General features: G+C 50.2%; 1 protein-coding gene across 2 annotated transcripts in view; it reads right to left on the bottom strand.

Moving 5' to 3' along the window:
* CYFIP1 (cytoplasmic FMR1 interacting protein 1) overlaps nt 1-17,820 on the bottom strand; it is a 92,740-nt gene that overhangs the window by 47,854 nt on the left and 27,066 nt on the right. For both annotated transcript variants that reach the window (XM_011981493.1, XM_011981494.1), the window contains 6 exons: nt 15,921-16,144; nt 8,242-8,408; nt 7,353-7,500; nt 6,041-6,194; nt 4,280-4,436; nt 1,476-1,572 (listed from right to left, as the gene is read on the bottom strand). In XM_011981493.1, coding sequence (XP_011836883.1) covers nt 1,476-1,572; nt 4,280-4,436; nt 6,041-6,194; nt 7,353-7,500; nt 8,242-8,408; nt 15,921-16,144 — 947 coding nt within the window. The remainder of the gene's footprint in view (nt 1-1,475; nt 1,573-4,279; nt 4,437-6,040; nt 6,195-7,352; nt 7,501-8,241; nt 8,409-15,920; nt 16,145-17,820) is intronic.

The following is a 17,820-nucleotide window of genomic DNA, read 5'->3' on the forward strand; positions in this document are numbered from 1 at the left end:
CGATTTCGTCGTAGAGGAACTGCTTGTTGAACCTGGTGAGCGCGTAGTGGGCGCTGTCATTGTACAGGTCCAGGGAGTAGAGCACATACCTGCAGCTGTCTCTTATACACATCTAGATGTGTATAAGAGACAGCTGTCACCCAGGCTGGGGTGTAGCAGTGTGATCTCGGCTCACTGCAAGCTCTGCCTGCCAGCTTCAAGTGATTTTCCTGCCTCAGCCTCCTGAGTAGTTGGGATTACAGGTGCCCAGCACCATACTGGGCTAATTTTTGTATTTTTAGTAGAGACGAGGTTTCACCATGTTGGTCAGGCTGGTCTCAGATTCGTGACCTCAGGTGATCCACCTGCCTCGGCTTCCCAAAGTGCCATGATTGCAGGCGTGAGCCACTGCACCCGGCCTGAGGCTCTTGTTAGGAAAAAGAAACTAGGCCAGGCATGGTGGCTCACACCTGTAATCCCAGCACTTTGCAAGGCCGAGGTGGGCAAATCACTTGAGGTCAGGAGTTCACCAGCCCCGCCAACATGGCAAAACCCCATCTCTACTAAAAACACAAAAAATTAACCTGGTGTGGTGGCACGCACCTGTGGTCCCAGCTACTAGGGAGGCTAAGCACGAGAATCGCTTGAACTCGGGAAGTGGAGGTCGCACCACCGCAAGTCTCTCTTCACCGTGTGCAGTGACCACAAGACACTACTGTGCACTGCACGTGGGTCCCTGCCTGGGGCAGCTCCACCTACTGTGCACTCCAGGAGACACCACTGAGGGCCGCCCCTGGGCCTTCCCTGGAGCACAGCGGCTGTTCTGGGTGTGAGATTGGTCAGGAGACACCCCCAAAAGACCCTTACTTGCAGATGGGACTAGCACTACCTCCTGGAACCATGAGAACACCTGTGCTTGGTGGCAAGCGGGACCCAGGACCCAGGGTGCCTGGCAGACAGGGTCAAGAAGGGCATCTCTGCCCTCCTCCTATCCTGCAGGGCCGGGGACCTGTGACATCTCCCTGAAGCCCCATTTTCAGGTGGTCTTTGTGAGAAGGCAGAGGCGGCGACGTGGAGAATAAGGTTCATCTCCTTATATGTGCACACGCTAACCTGAGAATTCTACCTGTGGGAACTGGTCCTATAGAGGTCACGCGATGCAAATAAAAACGTGCCAGGGGGTGCAGCAGAGTGCTATTTACAAAATCCAACACCAAAAAAGCAGAGAAATCAAACAGGAGTTGCTTCAGGGCAAAGATCATAACCAAAAACAGATGAGGACGCAGACACCGCAGTGACATGCGGTCAGGTGAAAAAGCGCCTCCCGCACTGAGCGTGGGAGCAGATCCACAGAGGAAGGGCTCGCTCCCACATGCTTGCTTCTCGGTTTACGTTGTCTTATGTTTTAAGGAAAGTTTAATACTTGGAAGAAAACAAAACGAGAAAGGAGATTTAATTGAGAGAAATGAACAGACATGGAGCTGCATGGGCCTCACCTCGGCCTCGATTTCGTCGTAGAGGAACTGCTTGTTGAACCTGGTGAGCGCGTAGTGGGCGCTGTCATTGTACAGGTCCAGGGAGTAGAGCACATACCTGCAGAGGACACAGCAGTCACCAGCAGCCTCCGCCCCGCACTCGCAGCTCCCACAGCCTCCCCCCACCTCAGAAACTCAACTCCACTTTTCACCTCTCATGTAAGGAAAAACAATTTTCACTCCAAACATCACACAGTGCACCTGTGAAAGCCCCGGTGGCCGCGCCTGAGGTGGCTGCCACACCCACCAGGCTGTGAGGACACCTGGGGACAGCACACACCCACTCAAGGTCACGCACAGACAAGGACCTCCACCTGCCTGCATCTTCTCACTTAGCAGCCTTTAAAATATTTCACTACAAGTACATAGTGTTTCTTTTTTAACAAGAAAATTGAGCTATTTTTTTATTTCAAGAATGAACTCCAAGGGCCAGGCTTGGTGGCTCATGGCTGTAATCCCAGCACTTTGTGGAGCTGAGGTGTGCAGATCACAAGGTCAGGAGATCGAGACCAGGTGAGCAATAGGGCAAGACACTGTCTCTAACAGAACTACAAAAAACTATCTGGGTGTGATGGTGCATGCCTGTAGTCCCAGCTACTTGGGAGGCTGAGTGTAGAAGGATCACTTGAGCCTGAGAGGTCCAGGCTGCAATGAGTCGAGATCGTGCCACTGCACTCTAGCCTACGTGACAGAGTGAGACCCTGTCCAAAAAAAAAAAAAAAAAAAAGATAGAGAATGAACTCCGGCACTTTAGGTGGACCAGGCAGGAAGGTAACATGAGGCCGGGAGTTTGAGACCAGGTTGGACAACATTGCAAGACCCCATCTCCATGAAACACAAAACAATTAGCCAGGTGTGATGGCGCATGCCTGTAGTCCCAGCTACTCAGGAGGCTGAGGCAGGAGGATCACCGGAGCCTGGAAGGTTGAAGCTGCAGTGAGCTGTCTTTGCACCACTGCACTCCAGCCTGGGCAATAAAGCAAGACCTTGTCTCTGTTGGGGGCAGGGAGGGGGACGAATGAGCTGACTGGAAAAGAACAAAGGTGGTCCGGCGCAGTGGCTCATGCCTGTAATCCCTGCACTTTGGGAGGCCGACGTGGGTGGATCACTTGAGGTCGGGAGTTTGAGACCAGCCTGGCCAACATGATGAAACTCATCTCTACTAAAAATACAAAAATTAGCCAGGCGTGGTGGCTCATGCCTGTAGTCTCAGTTACTTGGGATAATGAGGCTGAAGAATTGCTTGAACCTGGGAGGCGGAGGTTGCAGTGAACTGAGATTGTGCCACTGCACTCCAGCCTGGGCAACAGAGCAAGGCTTTGCCTCAAAAAAAAGAAAAAAGAAAAAATCACACCGACGGAAATACACAGACAGCATCAAACATTTAAAAACAAAAACAAAGGTGAAGGTCCTGGATCCCACAGCTGACCAGAAGCATGTCCAGCATGGGCCCATGGCTGAAGGCCTGTCTCCCACTGCCTCATACCTGGACAAAGGCCATGGCCGGGGCAAGGAGGCGCATGCCTGAAGGAGGCCTCCTTCCAGCTCCTCACGCCACCCCAATGCTGCGGAACGAGCCATCAGAGACTCTGCCCACACAGATGGCATGGCCATGCCACAGCCACAGAGAGTGGAAGGTGGCTGTCCGTACCATCTCCTGGGCACCACGAGGGATGTGTGAGGACTGATGCACGAGGAACTCAGGGGCTTCCCACTCATGGTGTTCAGAAGACAGACCCGCTGGGCAGCTCCCCAGTCGCCCACCATGAGACACACCCTTTTCCAAACACTTTCCCTTCCATGGACTTCATATTTTGAAAGACTGACCCTTCCATCTAGGTCCAGAGTCCTGACCCCCAAAACAAAGCTGTTCGATCAATACTTCCTTTCCCCACTTCATTTGGGTCAGAGGCTGCGTCACACAAGAGGCCGGCCACAGGACCCCCACGTGGCAGCTCCCGGGCATGGCCACCTCACAGGGCCTGCACTACAAAGGCCTGGGGAAGGTCCAGGTTCATCCATCTCCCTGGTCCAGGTTGAGTCCCCGGGCCCCAGCCAGCACCCATGCAAAGGACGAACGTGACTGGTTCTAGTGCCTGAGCTCTCAATTCCAGTCTGACGCCAAGAAACTAGTTAGTTAGTCGTATTAACCTCTAAAGCTTTACCCCAGGAAACATGACTTTTTTTTTTTTTTTGGAGACAAGGTCTTGCTATGTGGCCAGGGTGGAATGCAGTGGTGCAATCCACAGCTCACCGCAGCCACAAACTTCTGTGGTAAAGGAATCCTCCCGCATCAGCCAGCACACCAGGATAAGTTTTCTCAATTTTTTTTTTTTTTTTGGGAGGGAGTCTCGCTCTGTTGCCAGGCTGGAGTGCAGTGGCATGATCTTGGCTCACTGCAAGCTCCGCCTCCCAGGTTCACACCATTTTGCTGTCTCAGCCTCCCCAGCAGCTGGGACTACAGGCGCCCGCCACCATGCCCGGCTAATTTATTGTATTTTTAGTAGAGACGGAGTTTCACCGTGTTAGCCAGGATGGTCTCGATCTCCTGCCCTCGTAATGCGCCCACCTCGGCCTCCCAAAGTGTTGGGATTACAGGTGTGAGCCACCGCGCCCGGTCTTATTTTCGTAGAGATTGGGGTCTTGTTATTTTGCGCAGGCCCAGAAACATGATTTCAAATAAAACAGCCCCGTCCTCCTCCACCTCTTTTGAGACCCCTGGTCACCACACGCAAAGGCTGGAGGCTGGTCCCCCCGACACGCACTCCATCATGGACGCCTCCTTGGTCTCCAGGATGTGGTCCGTCAGGATCCAGGGCATTGACATCTCAATGGGGAACTGGATCCTCCTGCCCATGGTCAGCTCCAGGAAGAACTCTCGGAACCACAGCTGCGAAAGGTCACAGCACTGCTGCAGCGTTTCTGGGAGGGTTCAAACAACACCATGTTATTTCCCGCAAGCAAAAAAAAAAAAATCTTTAGCGGAGATGACACAAGGGGCTGTGTATTGGGTGCCTGCTCCTCCTCACTCAGCCCCAAGCCATGCAGCATGGACATGAGTGGGGAGGGGTCACTGGGGCCTTGCACTAGGGACAGGACCAGCTGGGCATGGCTGCAGGTAAAGCCACCTCATCAACCGTTAGCCTTTCAATGGGACCCAGGAGAAAGTGTCTCTTTTTTTTTTTTTTTTTTAAGACAGAGTCTCTCTCATTCTGTCACCCAGGCTGGAGGGCAGTGGCATGATCATAGCTCACTGCAGCCTTCAACTCCTGGGCTCAAGCCATCCTCCTGCCTCAGCCTCCAGAGTAGTTGAGAACACAAGCACGTGCCACCAAACCTAGCTGATTTTTCTATTTTTTGTAGGGATGGGGGTCTCGTCATGTCGCCCAGGCTGGTCTCAAACTCCCGGCTTCAAGTGATTCTCCTGCCTTGGCTCTCCAAAGGGTTAGGATTAACAGGTGTGAGCCACTGTTATACCTAAAAATGCTCTTTTCAAAAGGAGACATAAAAACAGGACTTCTGGCCAGGCGCAGTGGCTCACGCCAGTAATCCCAGTACTTTGGGAGGCCGAGGCGGGTGGATCACAAGGTCAGGAGATCGAGACCAGCCTGGCCAACATGGTGAAACCCCGTCTCAACCAAAAATACAAAACTAGCCGGGCGCAGTGGTGGGCGCCTGTAATCCCAGATACTCGGGAGGCTGAGGGAGGAGAATCTCTTGAATCTGGGAGGCAGAGGTTGCAATGAGCTGAGACCGCCCCACTGTACTCTAGCCTGGGCGACAGAGCAAGACTTCATCTCAAAAAACAAACAAACAAACAGGACTTCTTTACTTTCGCTTAGGATAAAAACCAGTGTCCAGGCTGCAGCATTAGAGGCACCCTCAGGGAGGTCTGGCTAATACAAAAATGAGACAGATTACAAGAGCCCACGCTCGAACTCCATCCTTTCATGGAGTTAACAGCAAAAGTGGCACGACTTCCTCCAACACCTGCAGCACCCCAGCCAAGACAGCAGGTTCCTGTTCTGAGCAAGAGGTGGACACGGACGACTCGATGAGGACACGGGGCAGACACACGGAGGGCAGAGAGCGCACCCACCGGTGGCCAGTCAAGCTGGCCGGTCAAGGTGGCCGGGCGTCACCCAGGACGGGCTTGCCTGGCACAGGGCACCTGCTACCTTCCCCCACGTCATGGACGGCGGGGGCCATTTCTGGTATTTATCGATGCCTGTGTCTCAACGCAGGCACCAGATTACATTCGCCTGTTTCCAACTCCGCACGGTTGAAAAGACTTTCTGTTCATGTCGCAGGGCCAGCCCAGGCTCCTCAGCTCACACCCTCGTAGGGGCCACGGCCTGTGGGGCGAGCTCAGGCCAGGGACGTGCAGCTGCCGCCACAGAGGCGGGACGAGTCACCGTCTGGGTGCACCAAGGGACGGGGCGGGGCGGTCAGGCAGGCAGAAGCACTAGGCGGTGTTAGTGGTGTTAGGACATGCCGGGCCGGATGCTGTCAGCAGTATCTCTTACCGCTGAAATTTATCAAGTGAGTGTAGAAGAATGACTCTCGATGAAATTTTTCTATGTCCAATATGGTGGGCCCCTCAAGGCTACTTCTCAAGGTTTTCTTGGAACCACTTTTGTCTGCAATGAGGGACTCTAGCATGGTTCTCACCATGTAAAGCTGGATTATCCAAGGAAACATTTGTGGGGGAGAAAATACACACGGTACATTAGTTACGCCAAACTCCGAACGCCCACGAGAGAAGGACTGCTCTGCTATGCCCTGGCCGGGAGGGCCCCGCACCAGCTCCCCGAGGGGTCCGGGCGCCTGTCTACGCGGCCACGTTGCTGCTGCTTCGGGGAAAGAACAGCTCGCCGCAGAGCCGCTCGCCTCCGTGCCACAAACGTCAAGAGAAACAAATGATGTCTTACCACCAAAGGTTAAAAGGGGTAGGTAGGTGCACGACTGCCTCAGAAACGTGTTAACCGCATGCAAGAGCCTCTCCATGCCCAGAGACTTGAGCTGCCTGAGCAGCTCGGCAGAGCCCAAGGACTCGGCCATGGTGCGCACCAGGTAGAGCTAGACACGGACAGACAGGAGGGAGAGGCAGGAGAGAGACGTTAGTCACGCGACACACACACCCCAGGCAGGGACACGGGACGCACGCAGAGGGAGGCGGGGAGGGTGGCCGGCACCACGCACAGGCCGAGGGCCGCCCCCTGACCCTCCTGCGGAGCCAGCAGCGTGCACTGCTGGTGACTTCCAGAAGCGTGGCAGAAGAGATTAAAAGCCTCCAGCAGGGATGAGGAGACCAGCCCCAGCACGGAGGACAGACGCAGTGGTGCGGATTAAACCGGGTGTGAAAGTCGTGAGAAGCACCTCGGGGAGGCCTGAACACACCAGGAGAGAGGACAGTGGGCAGCTCAGGACCACGACAAGAGGACACGCAAGCAGCACCTCAGTTTCCCACGCCCCATCTGTAGGAGGGTCATCTGCGGACCCAACGTAAAGATGACAGACATTCAAACACGCATCGAGAAACACAGAATGAATACGGACACGTGGACGTGCGCCCACGTTTCTGGGACGGGAGTTGAAATGGAGTCAGACTCCTTCTTAGTGCACGTGACACATCTGACAATCAAGGCACGGCTCGCTCACGCTCCCGACTCACTTGGGCAGGAAACAGGAGCAGCAGAAACCACAGGCGGGCGCCACTTTCCCTGCCTGAGCGGGCAGCGGGGACCCCAGTTAACCCCCGCCTCACCAGCCCCACCCACTCGCAGCTCAGGGTGGGTCCCCAGGGAGAGAGCGCAGGCGGGCTCAAGGGACGAGAACCTGGGTGCTGGAGGGTCCCACGGCGCGGCGCGGCACTTTTATGTCGAAGCCGCTCTTAGGGTCCTTCTCGCCCCGCAAGGCTGGGTCATTGAAGGGCTCGTGCCCCGTCTCCCAGTCGCACACGGTCTTCCTGATGGCCTGCAGGACACTGAACACCCCACCAAGTGATCAGCAAGGCCCAGAGGCCAAGACCCCCAGCCTCACAATCACACCATCTCCTTGCCCAACTACCGGGCTCTCAGAACAGCCCCCATGAAAATACAAATTACTCCGGGGGCCACGGAGGGATGTGGTAATGCACCGGCCCAACAGGAAGGTTTAAAAGGAGCCTGCCTTCTGGAGAGTGTCACTACTCCCAGAAGACTGCCCCGAGCTGCAGTTCGCATCTGTTAGCCCAGGGCAGCAGTGAGGTGGCTCCGAGTCACGCTGGGGGCAGGGAGAGGGCAGAACACAGCCTCCGGCCAGAGCAGAGCTCGGTCCCACCTGCCTGCAGCTGGCTGTCCCCAGTAACCAACAGGGACATGAAGTCACCCACGTGACCAGAGCCTGGGCGTGTCTCTCGACTGGTTTGGAACACAGCCTCGTCACCAACAGGGCTCCACTGTGCAGAGACCCCCCACAGGCACTGTGAGCCTGGGATAAATGCACCTTGTCCCGGCGTCCTCGGACTCCCCAGACACCCTGCAGTTGACTTACTGTCCATTGTTTGGGTTAATCATTGGACCCATGCATTACTTTTAGAGGTAATTCACCAAGAGCATCTGGAGGTTGAAGATAAATGTATTGAAATCATTTTTGAGAACTTAACGCTCCTGTTGTTTGAACCCGAGTTCGTCCGAGGACGTGTGGACACAGCGGGCACAGGGCGTAGGGTGTAGGGAAGGCTGACCTCTGGATGACATTCTTCTTCTTCTTGATGGCCTGCCGCAGCGGCTCCCGGAGGGTCACCTGGGAGAAGTCCTGCAGTGCAGCATAGACGGTGTGCCGGATGGCGTGGTTGAACACGCTCTCCATCCTGCCCATCAGCACCTGCAGGCCTTTGATCATGGCGATCACCTGCGGGGGACACAGCAACAAGGACGGCCTTCTGAGGGCGGCACCAAGCCTCCTCTGTCTGGCATATGCCAGGGGCTGCTCCTCCTCGCCCACGGCACCTCTCCTACGCCCTCCCGCGTTCCTGCCCTGCAGCTGCCCTGCCCCAAAACGTCTTCTCCAAGGCCGTAGTCAATGGAACTGTGCCCGCATCTGACTCCCAATCAGACCGTCAGCCTCTGGAGGACAGGGATGCATCTGACTCGAAACACACACACATCCACCCTGGCACACCCTCCTGTGATGGAATTCAAATGGGAAAGAAGAAAAAGACTCAGGAAAGCAGGCGAGATATTAACTAGAAAAGAAGTTACAAGAGGTTGTAGCCCAAATCCCATATTGTTCACAACAAAGGCACAGTGAATTACCATTCACAGAAACAGCCTGGAACACTTTGACGGAACATAATTACACGACAAAGAGCTTCCAAAGTAATTCCTGGGACAGAAAAATGGTGCCAGGGCTCATTACTTCCCTGTTTCCAGACAGTAATTTTGTAATTACACTGTGCTTTATTACTTCCTGACTAAACAACTGAAGGGCACAAACCAAGCATGACTTTTACAATTGCATGAGCTTTCTTACTGCTTTTGCAGTTTATAAATATTTATACAGCCAACTTCACGATAGCTATGTGAGACCCAGAAATCTCTCTGAAAGCAGCAAGTGAGGCAGAGCAAGACACACTTACCCCAAGTCCACCTGCCGTGTGGACGCCTGACGTACAAGACACCAAAGCAGAACATCTAATAGCACCAGAAAAACATAATTCTTCTTTTTATTTTTTAACTAGAATGCTGTACCTAAGACTAATATATCTGGTAAAATCTTAAAAACCCTTCTTCGGCCAGGCACAGTGGCTCACACCTATAATTCTAGCACTTTGGGAGGCTGAGGTGGGAGAATCACTTGAGACCAGAGTTCAAGATCAGCCTGAACAAAATGGCCAGACCCCATCTCTCCAAAAAATTTAAAAATTAGCCAGATGTGGTGGCGTGAGCCCGCAGCCCCAGCTACTCAGGAGGCTGAGCCGGGAGGATCACTTGAGCCTAGGAGTTTGAGGCTGCAGTGAGCCGTGACGATGCCACTGCACTCCAGCCTGGGTGATAGAGCGAGACGCTGTCTCAAAACAAAACAAAAACCCTACTTCAGCATCTGAAAATGCTCTTCAGTCTACAGTAATCATTTCAAAAGGTTTTTTTGTTTTTTGGTTTTGTTAAAGTTTTTGACAGATTCCTTTTTTGAGACAGGGTCTTGCTCTGTCGCCTAGGCTGGAGTGCAGTGGCATGATCACAGTTCACTGCAGCCTTGACCTCCCAGGATCAATCGATCGTCCTGCCTCAGCCTCCTGGGTAACCAGGACTACAGGCAGGCGCCACCATGCTTGGCCAAGCGTATTCTTACTCTTATTCAATCTGTTGGTTTGAAGTTCGCTTACCAAGAACACAAATGTGTTTCCCTAAGAGTTCACACAGTCTCCCTCCATCACTTTCTGGGTTTTATTCACCCCTTTTGTGTTCCTCACTATGGCTTTATAAACAGCCTGATTCATGGGTAATGTAGACGTGTCCAACAAGTACATGAAACATGACTTATATGATTTTGGTGCTTTTCTTTTTCATAAAATTTTCAGGTGGAAAAGTTGACAGTCTGTTTTTAATTCCCCCTTCAATAATGTAAAGAATTTCCAAATAGACTGTTTTCAGGTAAGACTCATGGTCTACATGCAACTAAAATAATGAAAATTTTAGAAAGGAAAAAGTCTGGAGGAAAACGCACTCAGCTGCTCGGCGCGCCTCTGTGATGGCACCGCAGGCACTGGGCCTTCCTAATGCCCGCCTGGGTTTTCAGCGTGCTTACTTTGGAAAATTGTTTGATGATTTTATGTTGCTTTTCTAATCAACAAAAAAGAAAAAAAGAAAAGTTCTATTTAAAAAACCAAACGAGGAACAACCCATTTTAAGTGAACATGACAATACTACATATTCATGCTTACAGGAAGAAGGAAAAGGCAAGTTAACAGCAAACCGGGAGCTTTAGATGCCTGCATTAGAAAAGTAAAAAGGATAAAAATCATAATACTTACCAAACATTCATCACAAATTACAAACACCAAAATAAACTCCCCCCAAAATAGAAGAAAAAGAACTAAAAGCACCTGGGTGCGGTGGTTCACGCTTGTAATCCCAGCACTTTGGGAGGCCAAGGCGGGCAGATCATGAGGTCAGCGGTTTGAGACCAGCCTGGCCAATATGGTGAAACCCCGTCTCTACTGAAAATACAAAAATTAGCTGGGTGTGGTGCTGCATGCCTGTAGTCCCAGCTACTTGGGAGGCTGAGGCAGGAGAACTGCTGGAACCTGGGAGGTGGAGCTTGCAGTGAGCCAAGACGGTGCCACTGCACTTCAGCCTGGGTGACAGAGCAAGACTCTGTCTCAAAATAAATAAATGCAACAGTTAATGAAACAGAAAACAAGCGTATAATCAAGGGTGATCAACAAAGACAAAGCTGTTCAGTAAATAAATAATAAAAAATAAAACTAAAAATAAATGCCCAGTAAGAATAACAAAGAAAAAAGAGAAGCAGGCCAGGTGCGGTGGCTCACGCCTTTAATCCCAGCACTTTGGGAGGCTGAAGAAGGCGGATCACTTGAGGTCAGGGGTTCAAGACCAGACAGGCCAACACGGTGAAACCCCGTATCTACTAAAAATACAAAAATTAGCCAGAAGTAGCTTGAACTCGGGAGGTGGAGATTGCAGTAAGCTGAGATTGTATGAGACTCTGTCTCAAAAAAAAAAAAAAAAAAAAAAAGACAGAAGCACAAATTACCAGCATTAAGAATGAAAAAGGGAACATCAGCAGTTTATAGACAGATTAAGAGACTACGAGAAAATACTCATAGGCAGAGGACGGAGTCAATGGGATAGAATTGAGTCCAGAAGTTAACTCACAATTGATTTTCAATCGGGTGCCAAAACAATTCGATGGGGAAAGACCATCTTTTCAACAAACAGTACTGACAACCGGATATGTACATGCGAGAGAATCCAGGGGGACCCGCCAGCAGGAAAGGGTTAATTCAGCAGGCTGGGGAGAGTGAAACTCTGCACATCCCCAAGAAAGGCCCGTCTTCAGGACTGACTGAGGCCACCCCAGGAACCAGCTCTGAGCCTTGGGAGTGTCCTGTCTAGAGCGTATGTTCTTGTGAGCCTGGGACCCAGGGCCTACTGCTGTACCACTCTGACCAGGCAGTCTCTGCTAACAAGGTGACTCATGGTGACCTCCTGTGTGTGTTTTGAGGGCCTAGAGTCTGAGTAGCCAAGGTCAGCCACGTGACTGGCCCCCAGTGAAAACCCAGGACCCCAAGGCTCTGGGGAGCTGCCCTGCTGAGCCGCACTTTGCATGTGCTGTCACACATCATCACTGGGAGAAATAAGCGCATCCCGTGCAATTCCACTAGCAGGGCACACCTACAAGTTTACACTTGGCTTCTCTGGACTCCACCCTTGTGCCTTTTCCCTTTGCTGATCTGACTGTCTTTCGGCTGCAAGGAGTCATAACCTTCAGTGCAACAACTACTAAGCCCTGAGAGTCCTCCCAGCCAGTCGGGGGGAGGGAGGGTGGTCTGCAGGGCTCCTGACACAACCTGGTCACACACTGTATAAAAATCCACTCAAAGTGGAAAATACATTTCAATTAGGAGCTAAAACTAAAAACTTTTAGAAGAGGCTGGGCGCGGTGGCTCACGCCTGTAATCCTACCACTTTGGGAGGCAAAGACAGGCTGATCACCTGAGGTGAAGGGTTCGGGACCGGCCTGGCCAGCATGGTGAAACCCTGCCTCCACTAAAAATGCAAAAATTAGCTGGGTGTGGTGACACACGCCTGTAATCCCAGCTACTTGGGAGGCTGAAGCAGGAGAATCGCTTGAACCAGGGAGGCAGAGGTTGCAGTGAGCTGAGATCACGCCACTGCACTCCAGCCTGGGTGATAGAGCAAGACTCTGTCTCAAAAAAAAAAAAAAAAAAAAGACTTTTAGAAAGAAACACAGGAGTAAATCATGACCTGGGTTACACAATGGTTTCTTACATATGATGCCAAAAGCATAAGCAACGTAAGGAAAACAGATAAATCAGACATAATCAAAATCAAAACCTTTTGTGTCTCAAAAGACTCCATTAAGAAACAAAAAGGACAACCACAGAATGGGAGAAGATACTGAAAATCCCATGGCTGTAAGGAACTGATATTTAGAATGTATAAGGAACTCTTACAACTCAATAATAAAAAAGATAACCTAATTAAAAATGAGCAAAGGATCTGAATAGACATTTCTCCAAATAATGCACACAAATGGCCAACAAGCACATAAAAAGATGTTTAACATCCTTACTTGTTAGAAAAATGCAAATCAAAAGTGCAAGGAAATGAAATACCACCTCACACCCACTAGGATGGCTAGAATCCAAAAGACATATGGTAACAAGTTTGGTGTGGATGTGGGGAAACTGGAACCCTCACATACTGCTGGTAAGAAGGAGAAATGGTGCTGCCACTATCTGGTAGTTCCTCAAAAGCTAAATGTGCTGTTATGATCCAGTAATTGCATTTTTAGCTATACAATCAAAAGAAATGAAAACCAGCATCTACACAAAAACTCATACATGAAAGGCCACAGAGGCTGGGCATGGTGGCTCACCTCTAATCCCGGCGCTTTGGGAAGTCAAAGCAGGAGGATCACTTGAGCTCAGGAGTTCAAGACCAGACTGGGCAACACAGTGAGATCCCATTTCCACAAAAAATTTAAAAATTAATCGGGCATGGTGGTATGTGCCTGTGGTCCTAGCTACTTGGGAGGCTGTAGAGGGAGGACTGCCTGAGCCCAGGAGATTGAGGCTGCAGTTAAGCCATAATCCTGCCACTGCACTCCAGCTGGGTAAGAGTGAGACCTTGTCTCAAAAAAAACAAGAAGTTCTCAACAACTTTATTAATAATAGCAAAAAGGTAGAAATAACCCAAATGTCTATCATCTAATGGATGGATAAATACAAAGTAATATTTCCATGTAATGGAATATTATTCAGCAATAAACAGAACAAAACAGTGATACCTGTGTGAACCTTGAAAATTATGCTAAGTGGCCTGGTATGGTGGCTCATGCCTGTAATCTCAGCACTTTGGGAGGCCAAGGCAGGTGAATCACCTGAGGTCAGAAGTTTGAGACGAGCCTGGCCAACATGATGAAACCTTGTCTCTAGTACAAATTCAAAAATTAGCCGGGTGGGTGTCTGTAATCCCAGCCACTCTGGAGACTGAGGCACAAGAATCGCTTGAACCCAGGAGGAAGAAGTTGCAGTGAACTGAGATTGCGCCACTGCCCTCTAGCCTGGGCGACAGAGCGAGGCTCCATCTTAAGGGAAAAAAAAAAAACCCGGGCACGGTGGCTCACGCCTGTAATCCCAGCACTTTGGGAGGCCGAGGCAGGCGGATCATGAGGTCAGGAGATCGAGACCACCCTGGCTAACATGGTGAAGCCCTATCTTGACTGAAAAAAAATACAAAAAATTAGCCGGGTGTGGTAGCGGGAGCCTGTAGTCCCAGCTTCTTGGGAGGCTGAGGCAGAAGAATGGTGTGAACCCGGCAACCAGAGCTTGCAGTGAGCCGAGATGGCACCACAGCACTCCAGCCTGAGCGACAGAGCAAGACTCTATCTCCAAAAAAAAAAGAAAAAAAAAAAAAGAAAATTATGCTAAGTGAAGGAAGCAGCCAGTCACAAAGGGCCACACAGGGTATGACCTACTCATATGAAATGCCCAAAAGAGGCAAATCTACGGGGTCAGAAAGCAGGGTGGTGGCTGCAAAGGGTTGAGGGAAGAATGAAGGGTGACTGATAATGAGCTGGCATTTCTTTTTGTTCTAAATTTGATTGTGATTGTACAACTCTGTGAATGTGCTAAAAACATTGAATTTTACACTTCAAATGGGTGAACTGTATGGGTATGCGAAAGAAGAAAAGCTTCTACCAAAATAAGATGAGAATTTACTACGAAAAACCTTATGTCAAAAAACTTGAAAATTTTGGCTGGGCACAGTGGCTCACACCTGCAAGCCCAGCACTTTGGGAGGCTGAGGTGGGCGGACTGCTTGAGCTCAGGAGTTTGAGACAAGCCTGGGCAACTTGGCAACACCCCGTCTCTACCAAAAACATAAAAATTAGCCAGGCATGATGGCATGCACCTGTAGTTTCAGCTAACCAGGAGGCTGAGGTGGGAGGATTGCTTGAGTCCAGGAGGCTGAGGCTAAAACAGTGAGCTAAGATCATGCCACTCCACTCCAGTCTGGGTGACAGAGCAAAACTCTGTCTCAGAAAAAAAAAAAAAAACACCCAAAAAACAACTGGATAAAACGGTGTAGTATTTGCATGTAACCTAGGCACATCGTCTAGCATGCTTTAAATCATCTCTAGATTACCCAAATCCCTAACACAATGTAAACGCTATAGAAATAGTTATTATACTGTAGTTTTTAACATTTTTATTACTTTTTACTGTTGTTATTTTTTCTTTCTGAATATTTTTGACCCAAGGTTGGTTGAACCCACGGAGGTGGAACCCTAGAACACGGAGGGCCGACTGTATGAGGCTTTGTCAGTTCTCCTGTCACGATCCATAGGATTGTTCATATCCTGATTAAAATCTTCACTGTGGGATAGGAAAAGCTGACTCTAAAATGAATATGAAACTACAGTGGGGAAGAATAGCCAAGGAAGTCTAGAAGACGGAAAAGACGTGCGTTCCCGGACAGGGTAGATGACTACAAAGTCACAGCGTGGTCCTGGGAAACAGACAGCAACCGAGCTGGGTTAGAGCGAGCAGAAACGGCCACACATGCCTTGCCACGTGGCCAGCTACAAAGGTGGCAGCGTGCGGGGTGGACGGAATTGTTTCAAAAGTTAACTTCAGGTGAAATTCGCATCTCAGTGTGAAAGCAGAGTGAACTATCCGGAAAGCACTGCAGAATACCTTCAGGACCTGCGAGTATGCAAAGATTTCTCAAACAGCACAGGAGAAGCACAGCTATGAAAGAAAAGACACCGGTTGATGCTGGAATGAAGAGCTGCCCACGGAAAGGCTCACGAGGGGAGTGCAGCGCCAGCCGCACAGGAGAGCAGGACAGCCCTTCCCTCTCAGCAGGCCCACACCTCTTTCACCTCCCCGCCCCGCACCCGACACTGCTCTCCATCCAGATGCAGGTCCAGGAGTCCAGACCCGCACACAGGGAGCTTCGGCGCAGACCCAGCACCGACGGCCACTGCTCCCCTAACGCACTCTACTCTGACTACTCTGCCAGACGGAAAGGGGCGCCCACACAGAAGCAACGAGGAAACAGGCAGTTGGTTCATGTTTTTGCTTTTGACAGAGAAGCCAGTGTGAGGTCAGAGTGACACGAGGAGGAGCCAGCGGCCGAGGGTCCTCACCTCCACCAGGGCGAACTTCTCCTCGCTGGTGTAGTTGTAGCGCGTGGCGCGCTCGTACTCCTCCGCGCTGTCCGGGCAGTCCTTGTTGGAGTACTTGTCGGTGGGGTGCACAAGCTTCCAGGAATACTGCGGCAGCCAAAAGAGCAGAGCTGTTCCATATTGCATGCAAAATGCCTGGCGTCTGGTCTGACTCACACGATGGTGGCCAAAGCCAGAAGGCCAGCCTTCGAACCTTTGCTGCATTCTGAAAAGTCACACGTGAGGACACACACACCGTCCATCTCCACAGATGGGCAAAAGATCCTGGTCCCGTAACCTCTCATTTAAAAAACCTACCCAGCAAAATAGCCTGGATAGTGAGTGCTGAGTATCTAAGACTCTAGGCATTTCATCATTATTTTAAAAAGGATTCTGGGCCAGGCATGGTGGCTCATGCCTATGACCCCAGCACTTTGGAAGGCCGAGGTGGGAGGATCCCTTGAGCCCAGTTTAAGATCAGCCTGAGCAATAAAGTGAGGCCTCATCTCTACGGAAAGTAAAATAATAAGTAAAGATTCTGCCTTTCAAATGATCATGTACTCTTCCAATTTGATCATTTTTATGTAATCAAAATAAATCACAAAAGGGAAAACCTTTTATGAATTACAGGCATCCAAATCTTTATATGGCACCAGAAATAATTTACTAATGTTCAACAAAAGATATTGAGACATTGATGGCTGGAGCTCCAAAAAGAAAACGCTATCTTAAAAACGCGGGGGATGAAGCAACGTTAATGGGTACAAATATACGGTTTGATATTAGAAATAAGATCTAGTGTTAGATCAGTTAGGGTGACTATTAATTAAAATAATTTATGGTACATTTCAGAATAGATAGGGAAGAACTCGAATTTTTCTGGCATAAGGACAAATATTTATGGCGATGGACATCCCACGCACACCAATTAGATCTTTGCAAATTGTATGACTGTATTAAATTATTACATGTATCCTGAAACTATGTACCCCTGTTATGCATCAATACAAGTAAATATTTAAAGCAAAATAAAATTTAAATGAAAAAATGAGAATTGGCCAGGTACAATGGCTCACGTCTGTAATCCAGCACTTTGGAAGGCCCAGACAGGCAGATGGCTTGAGGCCAGGAGTTTAAGACCAGCCTGGCCAACACGATGAGACCTCGTCTGTACAAAAAACAAACAAAAAACTAGGCCGGGCGCCGTGGCTCAAGCCTGTAATCCTAGCACTTTGGGAGACTGAGGTGGGTGGATCACCTGAGGTCAGGAGTTCGAGAACAGCGTGGCCAACATGGTGAAATACCGTCCCTACTAAAAATACAAAAAAATTAGCCAGGAGTGGTGGTGGGCGCCTGTAATCCTAGCTACTTGGGAGGCTGTGGCAGGAGAATCACTTGAACCCGGGAGGCAGAGGTTGCAGTGAGCCGGGATCGCACCATTGCACTCCAGCCTGGGCAACAATAGCAAAACTCCATCTCAAAAAAAAAAAAAAAAGTATCCAGGCGTCCTGGTACACACCTGTGGTCCCAGCGCTGGGGAGGCTGAGGCAGAAGGATCGCTTGGGGTGGGGGGTCAAGGCTGTAGTGACGTATGTTTGCACCACCGCACTCCAGCCTAAGCGACAGGGTGAGACGCTGTCTCAAAAAAAGAGAGACTTAAAGACCATCACAATGGTAGAAATTTAATTCTATCAAGATTTTTTTTTAAAATGAGGCCCTTTATTTATAACACACATAAATGAAATGTACTTAAAATAATCTTGGAAACATTTCTACTGGTAGATGTTCTTGTCTTTCTGGGGCCAAAAATAAAAAGCCCAAAGACCAAAAGTTAATGTGAATCAAGTGCCCGAGGCAGCTTTGGCGCGTAGCTGGGGGCGGG

The sequence above is a fragment of the Mandrillus leucophaeus genome, unplaced genomic scaffold (assembly GCF_000951045.1).
Source record: "Mandrillus leucophaeus isolate KB7577 unplaced genomic scaffold, Mleu.le_1.0 Scaffold227, whole genome shotgun sequence".
In the NCBI taxonomy this organism is placed as follows: Eukaryota; Metazoa; Chordata; class Mammalia; order Primates; family Cercopithecidae; genus Mandrillus; species Mandrillus leucophaeus.